The sequence below is a fragment of the Salmo salar genome, chromosome ssa07, assembly GCF_905237065.1.
Source record: "Salmo salar chromosome ssa07, Ssal_v3.1, whole genome shotgun sequence".
In the NCBI taxonomy this organism is placed as follows: domain Eukaryota; kingdom Metazoa; phylum Chordata; class Actinopteri; order Salmoniformes; family Salmonidae; genus Salmo; species Salmo salar.
Genome location: NC_059448.1, coordinates 61,121,032 through 61,142,832, shown reverse-complemented (window position 1 = coordinate 61,142,832; position 21,801 = coordinate 61,121,032). Strand labels below are relative to the sequence as shown.

Sequence of the window (21,801 nt, the reverse complement as noted above, 5' to 3'; positions counted from 1 at the left end):
GGTGTGAGGAGCCAGGAGGAGAAACCCTTAACTCTCCTCCTAGTGACTATGGGTGGTGGTGGGAGCCAGGAGACATATAGCTAAAGTGACAGATACATTAATATGGAAATTCTTTGTGTTGTGTGTGTGTGTGTGTGTGTGTGTGTGTGTGTGTGTGTGTGTGTGTGTGTGTGTGTGTGTGTGTGTGTGTGTGTGTGTGTGTGTGTGTGTGTGTGTGTGTGTGTGTGTTGTTTAAACACTCTGACTGCATTAGTAATAACAGTGAAGTGAGATCTGTAACCTGATTATCTCTGTTCCATTACAACTTCAATTAGAAATATTTAGTTCTGCGTTCAAACAAATAACTAAAGGAACAAAACACACACTAGACACATAGAGCGCATCCCAAATTACACCCTTTTCCCCTTTATAGTGCACTACCTTTGACCAGGGCCTATAGGGCCACTCTAAAGGGAATAGGGTGCCATTTGAGAGACATGGAAATAGATGAATCAATAAACATGGATGTCAGTTTGATTCTGCCCCCCTCTGTGAGCCGATTGGTTCATCACGTCCCCGGTGGTGGTGAGGGGGGGATTTGGTGCGTTGGTTGTTAGTGGTCTGATTGAACAAACAGAGCGTTTCATTTGTTCCAATTAAACTAATCTAAGCCTAATATGCATACAGAGTAATAGCTCTGTGATGATTGGCCGTGGGGTCTCCTGCTGCATTGCAACAGTTTAAGGGGGTAAACTGAGAAGACTCTTTCAGGAAACGGGATGGTGGGAAGGACTGTGTTCTCTCTAATTGGCTGGGTTTACACAGGAAGCACAATTCTTTTGGAAGGCCCGTCTTTTGACCAATCCCATCAGATCTTTTCACATCAAATCATTTTTCAGCGCTGGTCTGATTGGTGAAAAGACAAATTAGTGAGAAGAAAAAAAGCCAGTGTAAACCCAGCCATTCTGTTGTAGATCTAATTCTACAGTTAAAGTTCTACTCATTCTTAATTAGTATCAGTCAAGCCTTTAGGGTCTTGGCTCTGTCTCCACCTGCTGTTCTGTCAGACTTCATATTGACTTCATCAACTCCATCATTCAGTCAGTGAGACTGGGAGGAATGAATCATCCACCTGCTGTTCTGTCAGACTTCATATTGACTTCATCAACTCCATCATTCAGTCAGTGAGACTGGGAGGAATGAATCATCCACCTGCTGTTCTGTCAGACTTCATATTGACTTCATCAACTCCATCATTCAGTCAGTGAGACTGGGAGGAATGAATCATCCACCTGCTGTTCTGTCAGACTTCATATTGACTTCATCAACTCCATCATTCAGTCAGTGAGACTGGGAGGAATGAATCATCCACCTGCTGTTCTGTCAGACTTCATATTGACTTCATCAACTCCATCATTCAGTCAGTGAGACTGGGAGGAATGAATCATTGAATACGACTCACAATTGAAGCTGATTTATTTGTATTTTTTTCTGTTGCTATTTTTGATAAATGATTCATGTATTCCATTTCCTGGAAATGGAAGGAACATGTGTATGGGTAATTAGATCCTAGGGCTGTAGAGAAGGGTTGGAGTGAGTGCTAACTCACACATGTTTTGTTTTAGGTATGACAGTCCTGGTCATACCAGTCCTGGTGGTTTTGACTAACAGAGAGGTTGGGTCAGTGGTTTTGACTAACATAGAGGTTGGGTCAGTGGTTTTGACTAACAGAGAGGTTGGTTCAGTGGTTTTGACTAGCGGTTTTGACTAACAAAGAGGTTGGGTCAGTGGTTTTGACTAACAGAGAGTTTGGTACAGTGGTGTTGACTAACAGAGAGGTTGGTACAGTGGTTTTGACTAACAGAGAGGTTGGTACAGTGGTTTTGACTAACAGAGAGGTTGGTACAGTGGTTTTGACTAGTTGACTAACAAAGAGAGGTTGGTTCAGTGGTTTTGACTAACAGAATTTGGTACAGTGGTGCTGACTAGCAGAGAGGTTGTACAGTGGTTTTGACTAACAGAGAGGTTGGTTCATGGTTTTGATAACAGAGAGGTTGGTTCAGTGGTTTTGACTAACAGAGAGGTTGGTACAGTGGTTTTGACTAACAGAGAGGTTGGTTCAGTGGTTTTGACTAACAGAAAGGTTGGTTTAGTGGTTTTGACTAACAGAGAGGTTGGTTCAGTGGTTTTGACTAACATAGAGGTTGGGTCAGTGGTTTTGACTAACAGAGAGGTTGGTTCAGTGGTTTTGACTAACAGAGAGGTTGGTTCAGGGGTTTTTACTAACAGATAGGTTGGTTCAGTGGTTTTGACTAACAGAGAGGTTGGTTCAGTGGTTTTGACTAACAGAGAGGTTGGTTCAGTGGTTTTGACTAGCGGTTTTGACTAACAGAGAGGTTGGGTCAGTGGTTTTGACTAACAGAGAGTTTGGTACAGTGGTGTTGACTAACAGAGAGGTTGGTACAGTGGTTTTGACTAACAGAGAGGTTGGTACAGTGGTTTTGACTAACAGAGAGGTTGGTACAGTGGTTTTGACTAACAGAGAGGTTGGTACAGTGGTTTTGACTAACAGAGAGGTTGGTTCAGTGGTTTTGACTAACAGAAAGGTTGGTTTAGTGGTTTTGACTAACAGAGAGGTTGGTTCAGTGGTTTTGACTAACATAGAGGTTGGGTCAGTGGTTTTGACTAACAGAGAGGTTGGTTCAGTGGTTTTGACTAACAGAGAGGTTGGTTCAGGGGTTTTTACTAACAGATAGGTTGGTTCAGTGGTTTTGACTAACAGAGAGGTTGGTTCAGTGGTTTTGACTAGCAGAGAGGTTGGTTCGGTGGTTTTGACTAACAGAGAGGTTGGTTCAGTGGTTTTGACTAACAGAGAGGTTGGTTCAGTGGTTTTGACTAACAGAGAGGTTGGTTCAGGGGTTTTTACTAACAGAGAGGTTGGGTCAGTGGTTTTGACTAACAGAGAGGTTGGTTCAGTGGTTTTGACTAACAGAGAGGTTGGTTCAGGGTTTTTTACTAACAGATAGGTTGGTTCAGTGGTATTGACTAACAGAGAGGTTGGTTCAGTGGTTTTGACTAACAGAGAGGTTGTGTGTGTGATCTGAACTGAACTGGGCTGCAGACCCATCTGTATGTGTACTGGTGGAAGACCCACTGCTGCCACCAGGGAGATACACACCGCTAATGATGTGTGTGTGTTGATGAGTGAGTCTGTGTGTGTGTGTGTGTGTGTGTGTGTGTGTGTGTGTGTGTGTGTGTGTGGTGTGTGTGTGTGTGTGTGTCCAGTGTGTGTCCAGTGTTTGTGTGTCCAGTGTGTGTGTGTGTGTGTGTGTGTGTGTGTGTGTGTCCAGTGTGTGTGTGTGTGTGTCCAGTGTGTGTGTGTGCGTGTGTGTATGTGTGTGTGTGTCCAGTGTGTGTCCAGTGTTTGTGTGTGTGTGTCCTGTGTGTGTGTGTGTGTGTCCAGTGTGTGTATGTGTGTGTGTGTGTCCAGTGTGTGTGTGTGTGTGTCCAGTGTGTGTGTGTGTGTGTGTGTGTGTGTCCAGTGTGTGTGTGTGTGTGTGTGTGTCCAGTGTGTGTGTGTGTGTGTGTCCAGTGTGTGTGTGTGTGTGTGTGTGTGTGTGTGTGTGTGTGTGTGTGTGTGTGTGTGTGTGTGTGTGTGTGTGTGTGTGTGTGTGGGGCAGTGTGTGTGTGTGTGTGTGTGTGTGTGTGTGTGTGTGTGTGTGTGTGTGTGTGTGTGTGTGTGTGTGTGTGTGTGTGTGTGTGTGTGTGTGTGTGTGTGTGTGTGTGTGTGTGTGTGTGTGTGTGTGTGTCCAGTGTGTGTGTGTGTGTGTGTGTGTGTGTGTGTGTCCAGTGTGTGTGTGTGTGTGTGTGTGTCCAGTGTGTGTGTGTGTGTGTGTGTGTGTGTCCAGTGTGTGTGTGTGTGTGTGTGTGTGTGTGTGTGTGTGTGTGTGTGTGTGTGTGTGTGTGTGTGTGTGTGTGTGTCCAGTGTGTACGCACTACCTGAGTTGTCCTCGTCCTTGCGTATCTTGAGCTTGACCAGTTCTTCACACTGCTGGAGAATCTGAACAGCGTCTTCCATGGAACAGTTGTCCAGGCGGATGTTATCGATGGCCAGCAGCTTGTCCCCCAGCTCCAGAGTACCAGTCCTGGGGAGAGAAACACACAGACCAGGGTTTACAGGTGGACGGGACGGGCTTCAAACATATATTCTACAGTGTAGACTATTATATGTGTAAATGTGTATTCATATAGTACATTGGTTACAACACCACTTCAGTGTTGCTAACATGCTGTTCTTTCACACCATAAACCCTGATCTGAATGATCATGTGTGGAAACATCCATTATTCTTCATGTCCACATACTGAACACAGTCATAGTTCTCACCAACACACAGACAGAATCCTAATCCCCCCCCATAGACAGATATGCAGATGTAATGCATGTTTAACTCTGTCAGAGACTCAAACAGAGACAAGCTGCTGAAATGAGACTCACAGAGACCTGTTAACAGGAGCCCTGACAGAGACAAGCTGCTGAAATGAGACTCACAGAGACCTGTTAACAGGAGCCCTGACAGAGACAAGCTGCTGAAATGAGACTCACAGAGACCTGTTAACAGGAGCCCTGACAGAGACAAGCTGCTGAAATGAGACTCACAGAGTCCTGTTAACAGGAACCCTGACAGAGACAAGCTGCTGAAACGAGACTCACAGAGACCTGTTAACAGGAGCCCTGACAGAGACAAGCTTCTGAAACGAGACTCACAGAGACCTGTTAACAGGAGCCCTGACAGAGACAAGCTGCTGAAATGAGACTCACAGAGACCTGTTAACAGGAGCCCTGACAGAGACAAGCTGCTGAAATGAGACTCACAGAGACCTGTTAACAGGAGCCCTGACAGAGACAAGCTGCTGAAATGAGACTCACAGAGACCTGTTAACAGGAGCCCTGACAAGCTGCTAAAATGAGACTCACAGAGACCTGTTAACAGGAGCCCTGACAGAGACAAGCTGCTGAAATGAGACTCACAGAGACCTGTTAACAGGAGTCCTGACAGAGACAAGCTGCTGAAATGAGACTCACAGAGACCTGTTAACAGGAGCCCTGACAGAGACAAGCTGCTGAAATGAGACTCACAGAGACCTGTTAACAGGAGCCCTGACAGAGACAAGCTGCTGAAATGAGACTCACAGAGACCTGTTAACAGGAGTCCTGACAGAGACAAGCTGCTGAAATGAGACTCACAGAGACCTGTTAACAGGAGCCCTGACAGAGACAAGCTGCTGAAATGAGACTCACAGAGACCTGTTAACAGGAGCCCTGACAGAGACAAGCTGCTGAAATGAGACTCACAGAGACCTGTTAACAGGAACCCTGACAAGCTGCTAAAATGAGACTCACAGAGACCTGTTAACAGGAGCCCTGACAGAGACAAGCTGCTGAAATGAGACTCACAGAGACCTGTTAACAGGAGCCCTGACAGAGACAAGCTGCTGAAATGAGACTCACAGAGACCTGTTAACAGGAGCCCTGACAGAGACAAGCTGCTGAAATGAGACTCACAGAGACCTGTTAACAGGAGCCCTGACAGAGACAAGCTGCTGAAACGAGACTCACAGAGACCTGTTAACAGGAGCCCTGACAGAGACAAGCTGCTGAAATGAGACTCACAGAGACCTGTTAACAGGAGCCCTGACAGAGACAAGCTGCTGAAATGAGACTCACAGAGACCTGTTAACAGGAGCCCTGACAGAGACAAGCTGCTGAAATGAGACTCACAGAGACCTGTTAACAGGAACCCTGACAAGCTGCTAAAATGGGCCAAATGCAGTGAGGTGAATGTAGAGCATCAATAACAAGAACTACATCCCAAATGGCACCCTATTCCCTATGTAGTGCACTACTGTTGACCAGGGAACATAGAGTTTTGATCAAACATAGTGTACTACATAGGGAATAGGGTGCCATTTGGAATGCAGTACAAGCAGTCATCAGTTGGCTCCCTTCCCTCCATTCACTATGACAACACAGAGGCAGAATACAGAATACTGTTCAGTTGTCCTCATTCCTCATTCTGGAACAACATTCATATTCCAACGTAATCCAGAGAAAGAAACTCATTATTAAAATGACCAATAATCTCTGTTTTTTTTTTTACTAATGTCCAAAATGTCTAAATCCTGAAAGGTATAAGGGACAACACCTGCCCAATTTACCTGAAAGCTAGGTCATCGTTACGGTAAATAACCTAGTACCAGAGCATAGAAAAAGGTTGATTAACGTAAATTCTCTATTATAGCAGCAGAATGTAAACTAGAATCACATCATAACTCCCCAGTGCTTTCCTCTGGCTCCTTGACAGGGTAACTAATACCTAGATAGAACAGGACTGGGTGCCTTTCCTCTGTCTCCTTGACAGGGGTAACTAATACCTAGATAGAACAGGACTGGGTGCCTTTCCTCTGTCTCCTTGACAGGGGTAACTAATACCTAGATAGAACAGGACTGGGTGCCTTTCCTCTGGCTCCTTGACAGCGGTAACTAATACCTAGATAGAACAGGACTGGGTGCCTTTCCTCTGGCTCCTTGACAGGGGTAACTAATACCTAGATAGAACAGGACTGGGTGCCTTTCCTCTGGCTCCTTGACAGGGGTAACTTATACCTAGATAGAACAGGACTGGGTGCCTTTCCTCTGTCTCCTTGACAGCGGTAACTAATACCTAGATAGAACAGGACTGGGTGCCTTTCCTCTGTCTCCTTGACAGGGGTAACTAATACCTAGATAGAACAGGACTGGGTGCCTTTCCTCTGTCTCCTTGACAGGGGTAACTAATACCTAGATAGAACAGGACTGGGTGCCTTTCCTCTGTCTCCTTGACAGGGGTAACTAATACCTAGATAGAACAGGACTGGGTGCCTTTCCTCTGTCTCCTTGACAGCGGTAACTAATACCTAGATAGAACAGGACTGGGTGCCTTTCCTCTGTCTCCTTGACAGGGGTAACTAATACCTAGATAGAACAGGACGGGGTGCCTTTCCTCTGGCTCCTTGACAGGGGTAACTAATACCTAGATAGAACAGGACTGGGTGCCTTTCCTCTGGCTCCTTGACAGGGGTAACTAATACCTAGATAGAACAGGACTGGGTGCCTTTCCTCTGACTCCTTGACAGGGGTAACTAATACCTAGATAGAACAGGACTGGGTGCCTTTCCTCTGTCTCCTTGACAGCGGTAACTAATACCTAGATAGAACAGGACTGGGTGCCTTTCCTCTGTCTCCTTGACAGGGGTAACTAATACCTAGATAGAACAGGACTGGGTGCCTTTCCTCTGGCTCCTTGACAGCGGTAACTAATACCTAGATAGAACAGGACTGGGTGCCTTTCCTCTGTCTCCTTGACAGCGGTAACTAATACCTAGATAGAACAGGACTGGGTGCCTTTCCTCTGTCTCCTTGACAGGGGTAACTAATACCTAGATAGAACAGGACTGGGTGCCTTTCCTCTGGCTCCTTGACAGGGGTAACTAATACCTAGATAGAACAGGACTGGGTGCCTTTCCTCTGGCTCCTTGACAGGGGTAACTAATACCTAGATAGAACAGGACTGGGTGCCTTTCCTCTGTCTCCTTGACAGGGTAACTAATACCTAGATAGAACAGGACTGGGTGCCTTTCCTCTGTCTCCTTGACAGCGGTAACTAATACCTAGATAGAACAGGACTGGGTGCCTTTCCTCTGGCTCCTTGACAGCGGTAACTAATACCTAGATAGAACAGGACTGGGTGCCTTTCCTCTGTCTCCTTGACAGGGGTAACTAATACCTAGATAGAACAGGACTGGGTGCCTTTCCTCTGTCTCCTTGACAGGGGTAACTAATACCTAGATAGAACAGGACTGGGTGCCTTTCCTCTGTCTCCTTGACAGGGGTAACTAATACCTAGATAGAACAGGACTGGGTGCTTTGGGGAGAGAATCATAATCACTGATTAGTGCATAACCCAATTCCTATCATCTTCCTCTCAGCATAATTACCAGATCTGTGTCCCAAATGGAACCCTATTCTCTATATAGTGCACTAGTTTTGACCAGGGCCCATAGGGAATAGGTGCCAATTGGGCCGCAAACAAGGTAAACATATGTGTTGGTTGCGTAAAGCCTGGCAAAACGAGGGCAGAGACAGAATGTGGGCTAATTAGTTAGAGCCCTGGTGGTAAACAGAATGCTGCGTCGCCTTGGTAACGGGTCTGGATGTAAACACAGAGACCATCCAGTCCAGTTACTGTACTCCAGAAGGAGGAGGGGTTTAAACTAAATCTCTGTCTGTAGTGTGTGTGTGTGTGTGTGGTGCGTGCGTGTGCGTGTGCGGTGTGTGTGTGTGTGTGTGTGTGTGTGTGTGTGTGTGTGTGTGTGTGTGTGCGCGTGTGTGTGTATTTGTGTGCTCCTCTACCCACCTACCCCCCTTCCTCAGCTGAGAAATCCCTCTCTCTGTGTGAAGTAGTGAACAGACATTTCACGATCCGTTTCCACTTTGGGGTATTTAATTAATTGTCCGCTGCCTCCCACAACGAGAATAACATCCGTTAGTAGGCTAGCGACTCAGTCGTCAAGCTGGCCCACTTCAGTTGGGAGGTACAGTCAGAGTTTTAAACGTGTGTCCTAACCATTGTGTTTGTTGTCTCATGGTGTTTTTATTATGTGGGGTAATGGCCCCCTGGGGGTCGTACCACAGAGCAGGGAGCCTGAACCCTGAACATCGTACCACAGAGCAGGGAGCCTGAACCCTGAACATCGTACCACAGAGCAGGGAGCCTGAACCCTGAACATCGTACCACGGAATACGGAGCCTGGCCACTGAACATCGTACCACAGAGCAGGGAGCCTGGCCACTGAACATCGTACCACGGAATACGGAGCCTGGCCACTGAACATCGTACCACGGAATACGGAGCCTGGCCACTGAACATCGTACCACGGAATACGGAGCCTGGACCCTGAACATCGTACCACGGAATACGGAGCCTGGCCACTGAACATCGTACCACGGAATACGGAGCCTGGCCACTGAACATCGTACCACGGAATACGGAGCCTGGCCACTGAACATCGTACCACGGAATACGGAGCCTGGCCACTGAACATCGTACCACGGAATACGGAGCCTGGCCACTGAACATCGTACCACGGAATACGGAGCCTGGCCACTGAACATCGTACCACGGAATACGGAGCCTGGACCCTGAACATCGTACCACGGAATACGGAGCCTGGCCACTGAACATCGTACCCACGGAGCAGGGAGCCTGGCCCCTGAACATCGTACCACGGAATACGGAGCCTGGACCCTGAACTCACGTACCACGGAATACGGAGCCTGGACCCTGAACATCGTACCACGGAATACGGAGCCTGGCCACTGAACATCGTACCACGGAATACGGAGCCTGGCCCCTGAACATCGTACCACGGAATACGGAGCCTGGCCCTGAACATCGTACCACAGAGCAGGGAGCCTGGCCCCTGAACATCGTACCACAGAGCAGGGAGCCTGGACCCTGAACATCGTACCACGGAATACGGAGCCTGGCCACTGAACATCGTACCACGGAGCAGGGAGCCTGGCCCCTGAACATCGTACCACAGAGCAGGGAGCCTGGCCACTGAACATCGTACCACAGAGCAGGGAGCCTGAACAATACATTATCTGTTTTGATCTAGAAAATTGGAATTATGCAGATGAGCTCATGCCCGGTCCCAGCCCAGAGCTGAGTGACCACAGAGCCTGGTCATAGACCACTGATTAATATCCACTGCATCAAACACAATATACTATACTGCAGAAATACATCTATTTATATGTGACTCTGCCATAGTGGAGTTTAGTGGAGTGGTGTGCAGAGCAACATTCATAGTGTAGTTTAGTAGAGTGGTGTGCAGAGCAACATTCATAGTGTGGTTTAGTAGAGTGGTGTGCAGATCAACATTCATAGTGTAGTTTAGTGGAGTGGTGTGGAGAGCAACATTGATAGTGTGGTTTAGTAGAGTGGTGTGCAGAGCAACATTCATAGTGTGGTTTAGTAGAGTGGTGTGCAGATCAACATTCATAGTGTAGTTTAGTGGAGTGGTGTGGAGAGCAACATTCATAGTGTGGTTTAGTAGAGTGGTGTGCAGAGCAACATTCATAGTGTAGTTTAGTGGAGTGGTGTGCAGAGCAACATTCATAGTGTAGTTTAGTGGAGTGGTGTGCAGAGCAACATACATAGTGTAGTTTAGTGGAGTGGTGTGGAGAACAACATTCATAGTGTAGTTTAGTAGAGTGGTGTGCAGATCAACATTCATAGTGTAGTTTAGTAGAGTGGTGTGGAGAGCAACATTCATAGTGTAGTTTAGTAGAGTGGTGTGAAGAGCAACATTCATAGTGTAGTTTAGTGGAGTGGTGTGCAGAGCAACATTCATAGTGTAGTTTAGTGGAGTGGTGTGGAGAGCAACATTCATAGTGTAGTTTAGTAGAGTGGTGTGCAGATCAACATTCATAGTGTAGTTTAGTGGAGTGGTGGTGTGGAGAGCAATATTCATAGTGTAGTTTAGTGGAGTGGTGTGGAGAGCAACATTCATAGTGTAGTTTAGTGGAGTGGTGTGCAGAGCAACATTCATAGTGTAGTTTAGTGGAGTGGTGTGGAGAGCAACATTCATAGTGTAGTTTAGTAGAGTGGTGTGCAGAGCAACATTCATAGTGTAGTTTAGTGGAGTGGTGTGCAGAGCAACATTCATAGTGTAGTTTAGTAGAGTGGTGTGCAGAGCAACATTCATAGTGTAGTTTAGTGGAGTGGTGTGCAGAGCAACATTCATAGTGTAGTTTAGTGGAGTGGTGTGGAGAGCAACATCATAGTGTAGTTTAGTGGAGTGGTGTCCGAGCAACATTCATAGTGTAGTTTAGTAGAGTGGTGTGGAGAGCAACATTCATAGTGTAGTTTAGTGGAGTGGTGTGGAGAACAACATTCATAGTGTAGTTTAGTAGAGTGGTGTGGAGAGCAACATTCATAGTGTAGTTTAGTGGAGTGGTGTGGAGAGCAACATTCATAGTGTGGTTTAGTAGAGTGGTGTGGAGAGCAACATTCATAGTGTAGTTTAGTAGAGTGGTGTGCAGAGCAACATTCATAGTGTAGTTTAGTAGAGTGGTGTGGAGAGCAACATTCATAGTGTAGTTTAGTGGAGTGGTGTGGAGAGCAACATTCATAGTGTAGTTTAGTAGAGTGGTGTGGAGAGCAACATTCATAGTGTGGTTTAGTAGAGTGGTGTGGAGAGCAACATTCATAGTGTGGTTTAGTAGAGTGGTGTGCAGATCAACATTCATAGTGTAGTTTAGTGGAGTGGTGTGCAGAGCAACATTCATAGTGTAGTTTAGTGGAGTGGTGTGGAGAACAACATTCATAGTGTAGTTTAGTGGAGTGGTGTGGAGAGCAACATTCATAGTGTAGTTTAGTAGAGTGGTGTGGAGAGCAACATTCATAGTGTAGTTTAGTGGAGTGGTGTGCAGAGCAACATTCATAGTGTAGTTTAGTGGAGTGGTGTGGAGAGCAACATTCATAGTGTAGTTTAGTGGAGTGGTGTGCAGAGCAACATTCATAGTGTAGTTTAGTGGAGTGGTGTGCAGAGCAACACTGAGACAATAGTGTTGATGTGGTTGGTGCATGTTGTATGTTTCAAATAATTTACCTGTGAGCAGGTTGATTGGTTGATTGATGTATTTACCTGTGAGCAGGTTGATTGGTTGATTGATGTATTTACCTGTGAGCAGGTTAATTGGTTGATTGATGTATTGATGTATTTACCTGTGAGCAGGTTGATTGGTTGATTGATATATTTACCTGTGAGCAGGTTGATTGGTTGATTGATGTATTTACCTGTGAGCAGGTTAATTGGTTGATTGATGTATTTACCTGTGAGCAGGTTGATTGGTTGATTGATGTATTTACCTGTGAGCAGGTTAATTGGTTGATTGATGTATTGATGTATTTACCTGTGAGCAGGTTGATTGGTTGATTGATATATTTACCTGTGAGCAGGTTGATTGGTTGATTGATATATTTACCTGTGAGCAGGTTGATTGGTTGATTGATGTATTTACCTGTGAGCAGGCTGATTGGTTGATTGATGTATTCACCTGTGAGCAGGTTGATTGGTTGATTGATGTATTTACCTGTGAGCAGGTTGATTGGTTGATTGATGTATTTACCTGTGAGCAGGTTAATTGGTTGATTGATATATTTACATGTGAGCAGGTTAATTGGTTGATTGATGTATTTACCTGTGAGCAGGTTGATTGGTTGATTGATGTATTTACCTGTGAGCAGGTTGATTGGTTGATTGATGTATTTACCTGTGAGCAGGTTAATTGGTTGATTGATGTATTTACCTGTGAGCAGGTTGATTGGTTGATTGATATATTTACCTGTGAGCAGGCTGATTGGTTGATTGATGTATTCACCTGTGAGCAGGTTGATTGGTTGATTGATGTATTTACCTGTGAGCAGGTTGATTGATATATTTACCTGTGAGCAGGTTGATTGGTTGATTGATGTATTTACCTGTGAGCAGGTTGATTGGTTGATTGATGTATTTACCTGTGAGCAGGTTAATTGGTTGATTGATATATTTACATGTGAGCAGATTAATTGGTTGATTGATGTATTTACCTGTGAGCAGGTTGATTGGTTGATTGATGTATTTACCTGTGAGCAGGTTAATTGGTTGATTGATGTATTTACCTGTGAGCAGGTTGATTGGTTGATTGATATATTTACCTGTGAGCAGGCTGATTGGTTGATTGATGTATTCACCTGTGAGCAGGTTGATTGGTTGATTGATGTATTTACCTGTGAGCAGGTTGATTGATATATTTACCTGTGAGCAGGTTGATTGGTTGATTGATGTATTTACCTGTGAGCAGGTTAATTGGTTGATTGATATATTTACCTGTGAGCAGGTTGATTGGTTGATTGATGTATTTACCTGTGAGCAGGTTGATTGGTTGATTGATATATTTACCTGTGAGTAGGTTGATTGGTTGATTGATGTATTTACCTGTGAGCAGGTTGATTGGTTGATTGATGTATTTACCTGTGAGCAGATTGATTGGTTGATTGATGTATTTACCTGTGAGCAGGTTGATTGGTTGATTGATGTATTTACCTGTGAGCCACGCTGCCCTTCTTGATGTCGGAGATGATGAGAGCGTCCCCAGGTTTCCTACTGGACGGAGCTAGGAGCAGAGAAGGAAAGGATGGGCGTATGAGAGAGAGAGCAACTAAACCACAGGCTTATATCATTAACAAAACCACAGGCTTAAATCATTAACAAAACCACAGGCTTAAATCATTAACAAAACCACAGGCTTATATCATTAACAAAACCACAGGCTTATATCATTAACTAAACCACAGGCTTATATCATTAACAAAACCACAGGCTTATATCATTAACAAAACCACAGGCTTATATAATTAACTAAAACCACAGGCTTAAATCATTAACAAAACCACAGTCTTATATCATTAGCAAAACCACAGGCTTATATCATTAACTAAACCACAGGCTTATATCATTAACAAAACCACAGGCTTATATCATTAACTAAACCACAGGCTTATATCATTAACAAAACCACAGGCTTATATCATTAACAAAACCACAGGCTTATATCATTAACTAAAACCACAGGCTTATATCATTAACTAAAACCACAGGCTTATATCATTAACAAAAACCACAGGCTTATATCATTAACAAAACCACAGGCTTATATCATTAACAAAACCACAGGCTTATATCATTAACTAAACCACAGGCTTATATCATTAACTAAACCACAGGCTTATATCATTAACTAAACCACAGGCTTATATCATTAACAAAACCACAGGCTTATATCATTAACTAAACCACAGGCTTATATCATTAACTAAACCACAGACTTATATCATTAACAAAACCACAGGCTTATATCATTAACTAAACCACAGGCTTATATCATTAACAAAACCACAGGCTTATATCATTAACTAAAACCACAGGCTTATATCATTAACTAAAACCACAGGCTTATATCATTAACTAAACCACAGGCTTATGTCATTAACTAAAACCACAGGCTTAAATCATTAACAAAACCACATGCTTATATCATTAACAAAACCACAGGCTTATATCATTAACTAAACCACAGACTTATATCATTAACAAAACCACAGGCTTATATCATTAACTAAACCACAGGCTTATATCATTAACAAAACCACAGGCTTATATCATTAACTAAAACCACAGGCTTATATCATTAACTAAAACCACAGGCTTATATCATTAACTAAACCACAGGCTTATGTCATTAACTGAAACCACAGGCTTAAATCATTAACAAAACCAATTTATGAAAATGGCGTCTCATTCATTTCTTTGGTTGCATTTACACAGGCATCCCAATTCTGATATTTTTCAGATCAGCTCTGAAATAGAGATCTGATGTGATTGGTCAAAAGAGCAATTAGAAGAAAAAAATCTCAGAATTGGGCTGCCTGTGTAAATGCAGCCTTTAAAGTTGATGAAAAGCGTATCAGCCTAAAACATGGTTGGGCTGAGTGCCTTACAGGAAGGGAGGAAGGGTATCTGTTTTGAGTAAACAACTTCCCTCCCCTCTTCTCTAACCCATCATACTCCCTGCAGTCCTACTCCTCCGCTTCCCTCCCTTATACTCCCCTCCCTCCCATCTCCTCCCTCCCTCCCATCTCTTCCCCTCTGCTCTCCTTCCCCTCTCTTTCCCTCCCCTCTCCTCCTCTCTTTCCCTCCCCTCTCCTCCTCTATTTCCCTCCCCTCTCCTCCTCTCCTCTCCTCCCATGTACTCCACTCCCCTTTATATTCCCTCCCACTCCTCCCTTCTGCTCTCTTTCCCCTCTCCTCTCCTCTTTCCTTCCCCTCTCCTCCTTTCCCCTCTGCTCTCCTTCCCCTCTCCAGCCCTCTCCTCCCCTCCCCTCTCCTCCCCTCCTCTCCTTCTCTTCTCTTCCCTCTCCTCCCCTCCCTTCTCCTCCCTTATCCTCCCCTCTCCTCCCCTCCTCTCTCTTCTCTTCTCTTCCCTCTCCTCCCCTCCTCTCCTTCTCTTCTCTTCTCTTCCCTCTCCTCCCCTCCTCTCCTTCACTTCTCTTCTCTTCTCTTCCCTCTCCTCCCCTCCCCTCCCTTCTCCTTCCCTCCCCTCCCTTCTCCTCCCTTATCCTCCCCTCTCCTCCCCTACTCTCCTTCTCTTCTCCTCCCCTCTCCTCTCCTCCCTTCTCCTTCCCTCCCCTGTACTTCCCTCTATATTGTAGTCTGCTGAACAGTTTCTGTCCACTTCCCTCCATAAACAACCACACATGAATGACCTCCTCATCTCAGCTGACAAAACCAAAACGCTGCCTGTCATTACTGCAGCTCTTTACCTGGCCTGTCAAATTGCCAACTCAGTCCTGTTGTAATTCTGCAGGTGCTTCCTGTGTCTATCTATATGTCAGAGGAGAGAGGAGAGACAGGAGAGATGTCCTTTCTACCTGCTCTGAAAGAGACACATCTCTGTGGCCCGGCTGTGTTGTGAATGTTAATGTGTGGAAGCTGTGGAAGCCAGGGACTGCTTGGTGTGATGTGGAGACGTCAGTGCTGTTGATGGGGTTAACAGTGGAGGGGATAGAGGCATTCTGCAGGGAGTCCACTATTTTAACTGGAGGCACTAGAGTAAGACGGTTACTTGTCCAATGAGCGAGCAGGGAGGTAAAGGTGAGGGGGGCATCTACAGAACACTAGAGACATCATGTGAGGTTTACACTAAATTAACTAGTGGCACTACACCAACAAAGTTACTGCCATTTTGATACTGCTGCGTGTATAGTTTCCTAAGAGAAACCGTGATGTCGACAGTGGTGGAAAATCCTGCAGGCAAGGCTGCAGAATGAATTCTATTTATATGGCTGTAGAAGGAATTATATTTATATGGCTGCAGAATGAATTCTATTTATATGGCTGCAGAATGAATTCTATTTATATGGCTGTAGAATGAATTCTATTTATATGGCTGTAGAATTAATTATATTTATATGGCTGTAGAATGAATTATATTTAAATGGCTGTAGAATGAATTATATTTCTATGGCTGTAGAATGAATTATATTTCTATGGCTGCAGAAGGAATTATATTTATATGGCTGAAGAATGAATTATATTTATATGGCTGCAGAATGAATTATATTTATATGGCTGCAGAATGAATTATATTTATATGGCTGTAGAATGAATTATATTCATATGGCTGCAGAAGGAATTATATTTATATGGCTGTAGAATGAATTATATTTATATGGCTGCAGAATGAATTATATTTATATGGCTGCAGAATGAATTATATTTATATGGCTGAAGAATGAATTATATTTATATGGCTGCAGAATGAATTATATTTATATGGCTGCAGAATGAATTATATTTATATGGCTGTAGAATGAATTATATTCATATGGCTGCAGAAGAAATTATATTTATATGGCTGAAGAATGAAATATATTTATATGGCTGCAGAATGAATTATATTTATATGGCTGCAGAATGAATTATATTTATATGGCTGCAGAATGAATTATATTTATATGGCTGCAGAATGAATTATATTGATATGGCTGAAGAATGAATTATATTTATATGGCTGCAGAAGGAATTATATTTATATGGCTGAAGAATGAATTATATTTCTATGGCTGCAGAATGAATTATATTTCTATGGCTGCAGAATGAATTATATTTATATGGCTGCAGAATGAATTATATTTATATGGCTGTAGAATGAATTATATTTATATGGCTGCAGAATGAATAATATTTATATGGCTGAAGAATGAAATATATTTATATGGCTGCAGAAGGAATTATATTTCTATGGCTGCAGAATGAATTATACACTGCTCAAAAAAATAAAGGGAACACTTAAACAACACAATGTAACTCCAAGTCAATCACACTTCTGTGAAATCAAACTGTCCACTTAGGAAGCAACACTGATTGACAATAAATTTCACATGCTGTTGTGCAAATGGAATAGACAACAGGTGGAAATTATAGGCAATTAGCAAGACACCCCCAATAAAGGAGTGGTTCGGCAGGTGGTGACCACAGACCACTTCTCAGTTCTTATGCTTCCTGGCTGATGTTTTGGTCACTTTTGAATGCTGGCGGTGCTTTCACTCTAGTGGTAGCATGAGACGGAGTCTACAACCCACACAAGTGGCTCAGGTAGTACAGCTCATCCAGGATGGCACATCAATGCGAGCTGTGGCAAGAAGGTTTGCTGTGTCTGTCAGCGTAGTGTCCAGAGCATGGAGGCGCTTCCAGGAGACAGGCCAGTACATCAGGAGACGTGGAGGAGGCCGTAGGAGGGCAACAACCCAGCAGCAGGACCGCTACCTCCGCCTTTGTGCAAGGAGGAGCAGGAGGAGCACTGCCAGAGCCCTGCAAAATGACCTCCAGCAGGCCACAAATGTGCATGTGTCTGCTCAAACGGTCAGAAACAGACTCCTTGAGGGTGGTATGAGGGCCCGACGTCCACAGGTGGGGGTTGTGCTTACAGCCCAACACCGTGCAGGACGTTTGGCATTTGCCAGATAACACCAAGATTGGCAAATTCGCCACTGACGCCCTGTGCTCTTCACAGATGAAGCAGGTTCACACTGAGCACATGTGACAGAGCCTGGAGACGCCGTGGAGAACGTTCTACTGCCTGCAACATCCTCCAGCATGACCGGTTTGGCGGTGGGTCAGTCATGGTGTGGGGTGGCATTTCTTTGGGGGGCCGCACAGCCCTCCATGTGCTCACCAGAGGTAGCCTGACTGCCATTAGGTACCGAGATGAGATCCTCAGACCCCTTGTGAGACCATATGCTGGTGCGGTTGGCCCTGGGTTCCTCCTAATGCAAGACAATGCTAGACCTCATGTGGCTGGAGTGTGTCAGCAGTTCCTGCAAGAGGAAGGCATTTATGCTATGGACTGGCCCGCACGTTCCCCAGACCTGAATCCAATTGAGTACATCTGGGACATCATGTCTCGCTCCATCCACCAACGCCACGTTGCACCACAGACTGTCCAGGAGTTGGCGGGTGCTTTAGTCCAGGTCTGTGAGGAGATCCCTCAGGAGACCATCCGCCACCTCATCAGGAGCATGCCCAGGCGTTGTAGGGAGGTCATACAGGCACGTGGAGGCCACACACACTACTGAGCCTCATTTTGACTTGTTTTAAGGACATTACATCAAAGTTGGATCAGCCTGTAGTGTGGTTTTCCACTTGAATTTTGAGTGTGACTCCAAATCCAGACCTCCATGGGTTGATAAATTGGATTTCCATTGATTATTTTTGTGTGATTTTGTTGTCAGCACATTAAACTATGTAAAGAAAAAAGTATTTAATAAGATTATTTCATTCATTCAGATCTAGGATGTGTTATTTTAGTGTTCCCTTTATTTTTTTGAGCAGTATATTTATATGGCTGTAGAATGAATTATATTTATATGGCTGTAGAATGAATTATATTTATATGGCTGCAGAATGAATTATATTTATATGGCTGAAGAATGAAATATATTTATATGGCTGCAGAAGGAATTATATTTCTATGGCTGCAGAATTAATTATATTTATATGGATGCAGAATTAATTATATTTCCACGGCTGCAGAATGAAATATATTTATATGGCTGCAGAATGAAATATATTTCTACGGCTGCATTGCAGAAACTTCTTTCCTCCCTGTGGAGAGTTGGTTAGCTGACTCTGCTGAAACCCGAATTAGACCCCTTTCCTCAGCCTCGAGCCTACAGGAAACAATGGGTTCTGGTGGTGGTGGTTGGACCAAACAGAACACACACACACACACACACACACACACACACACACACACACACACACACACACACACACACACACACACACAGAGGAAATGACCTCAGGGTACCGTTAGCCATCATTGTCATCGTTGAGCCACTGGTCTATCTGACAATTAAACCTCAACAAATACTATTCCACTGTCTCCTAAAGACACAGTATGGTCTGAGTGACTGACTGACTCTATTCCACTGTCTCCTAAAGACACAGTATGGTCTGAGTGACTGACTCTATTCCACTGTCTCCTAAAGACACAGTATGGTCTGAGTGACTGACTGACTCTATTCCACTGTCTCCTAAAGACACAGTATGGTCTGAGTGACTGACTCTATTCCACTGTCTCCTAAAGACACAGTATGGTCTGAGTGACTGACTCTATTCCACTGTCTCCTAAAGACACAGTATGGTCTGAGTGACTGACTGACTCTATTCCACTGTCTCCTAAAGACACAGTATGGTCTGAGTGACTGACTCTATTCCACTGTCTCCTAAAGACACAGTATGGTCTGAGTGACTGACTGACTCTATTCCACTGTCTCCTAAAGACACAGTATGGTCTGAGTGACTGACTCTATTCCACTGTCTCCTAAAGACACAGTTTTGTCTGAGTGACTGACTCTATTCCACTGTCTCCTAAAGACACAGTATGGTCTGAGTGACTGACTCTATTCCACTGTCTCCTAAAGACACAGTATTGTCTGAGTGACTGACTATATTCCACTGTCTCCTAAAGACACAGTATGGTCTGAGTGACTGACTGACTCTATTCCACTGTCTCCTAAAGACACAGTATGGTCTGAGTGACTGACTGACTCTATTCCACTGTCTCCTAAAGACACAGTATGGTCTGAGTGACTGACTCTATTCCACTGTCTCCTAAAGACACAGTATGGTCTGACTGACTGACTGACTCTATTCCACTGTCTCCTAAAGACACAGTATGGTCTGAGTGACTGACTCTATTCCACTGTCTCCTAAAGACACAGTATGGTCTGAGTGACTGACTGACTCTATTCCACTGTCTCCTAAAGAAACAGTATGGTCTGAGTGACTGACTCTATTCCACTGTCTCCTAAAGACACAGTATGGTCTGAGTGACTCTAGTCCTGCAGGAGCCAGCCACCAGCCCTCTAGTCCTGCAGGAACCAGCCACCAGCCCTCCAGCCCTGCAGGAACCAGCCACCAGCCCTCCAGCCCTGCAGGAGCCAGCCACCTGCCCTCTAGTCCTGCAGGAACCAGCCACCAGCCCTCCAGCCCTGCAGGAACTAGCCACCAGCCCTCTAGTCCTGCAGGAGCCAGCCACCAGCCCTCTAGTCCTGCAGGAGCCAGCCACCAGCCCTCTAGTCCTGCAGGAACCAGCCACCACCAGCCCCTACAGCCCTGCAGGAGCCAGCCACCAACCCTCCAGCCCTGCAGGAACCAGCCACCAGCCCTCCAGCCTTGCAGGAACCAGCCACCAGCCCTCTAGTCCTGCAGGAACCAGCCACGAGCCCTCCAGCCCTGCAGGAACCAGCCACCAGCCCTCTAGTCCTGCAGGAGCCAGCCACCAGCCCTCTAGTCCTGCAGGAACCAGCCACCAGCCCTATAGTCCTGCAGGAGCCAGCCACTAGCCCTCTAGTCCTGCAGGAACCAGCCACCAGCCGTCTAGTCCTGCAGGAGCCAGCCACCAGCCCTCCAGCCCTGCAGGAACCAGCCATCAGCCGTCTAGTCCTGCAGGAGCCAGCCACCAGCCCTCCAGCCCTGCAGGTCTCTTCAGTGTAGCACTGGTATGTCTACACCGTAGAAGCACTGAGGCCAAATGGCATCACTGGGAGTTCACACCATCCCACTTCTGGCATCATATCAGCCACTAAAGAGGAATTCGGTATGTTAGATGTGTTCAGATTGTCCATAATATTGTTTGTGTGAACATTTAAATATTCCAAAACAGCAGCATAACTGAATGTTCCAAAATCAAAAAAATCTAAGTTAATTTTGAATCATTTCTACTGCTCTGACAAAAAGAAAGTCTAAACACAAGCCTTTAAAAAGTCTTATCTCTGACCTCCCTGCCTCTATAGAGACTATAATCTGTCCAATGTCCAAGTGAAGAGGAGTTGAACAAGACAAGATGTGTAGAGAGCTGCTGAGCCCAGCTAGCCTTTACAGCCTCCTTCAATAGATCAACCATCCACTACACAGAGATACAGCCACAGCAGTACAACTCTTAGAGAAGCCATGAAGGCTCCAGGCTGTGTCCTATCCCCCATTTAGTTAACTCCTTTTAACCCTCTGCTCTGCAGTCCCCTATTTTGGGAGTAGGGTGTTATTTGGGGGACACACCCAGAGTTCCAGCAAAACAAATCTCACATAAAGAAGCTGACACCCCAGAGAGTTGTGGAGCCTTCAGAGAGCCTTTGTAGATCCTCAGAGCGCGGTTCAGTTCGCAGGATGCTGTTTCCGTGTTCTCAGCAGAGCATCCCCAGCCTCCTTCCTCCATTTCCCTTTTATCTCTCTCTCTCTTTCTCTCTCTCTCTCCCTCCTCCATCTCTCTCTCTCTCTCCCTCCTCCATCTCTCTCTCTCTCTCCCTCCTCCATCTGTCTCTCTCTCGCTCTCTCTCTCTCACTCCTCCATCTCTCTCTCTCTCCTCCATCTCTCTCTCTCTCCCTCCTCCATCTCTCTCTCTCTCTCCATCTCTCTCTCTCTCTCCCTCCTCCATCTCTCTCTCTCTCCCTCCATCTCTCTCTCTCTCCCTCCTCCATCTCTCTCTCTCTCTCCATCTCTCTCTCTCTCTCCCTCCTCCATCTCTCTCTCTCTCTCCCCCATCTCTCACTCTCTCTCCCTCCTCCATCTGTCTCTCTCTCGCTCTCTCTCTCTCACTCCTCCATCTCTCTC

General features: G+C 45.2%; 1 protein-coding gene across 1 annotated transcript in view; it reads right to left on the bottom strand.

Annotated features, from left to right (window-relative positions):
• The window catches only part of LOC106595591 (glutamate receptor-interacting protein 1), a 431,870-nt gene that overhangs the window by 48,529 nt on the left and 361,540 nt on the right, over positions 1-21,801 (bottom strand). The window contains 2 exon segments of the mRNA XM_045722404.1: positions 3,979-4,124; positions 13,173-13,242. Of these exon segments, the coding sequence (XP_045578360.1) occupies positions 3,979-4,124; positions 13,173-13,242 (216 nt within the window).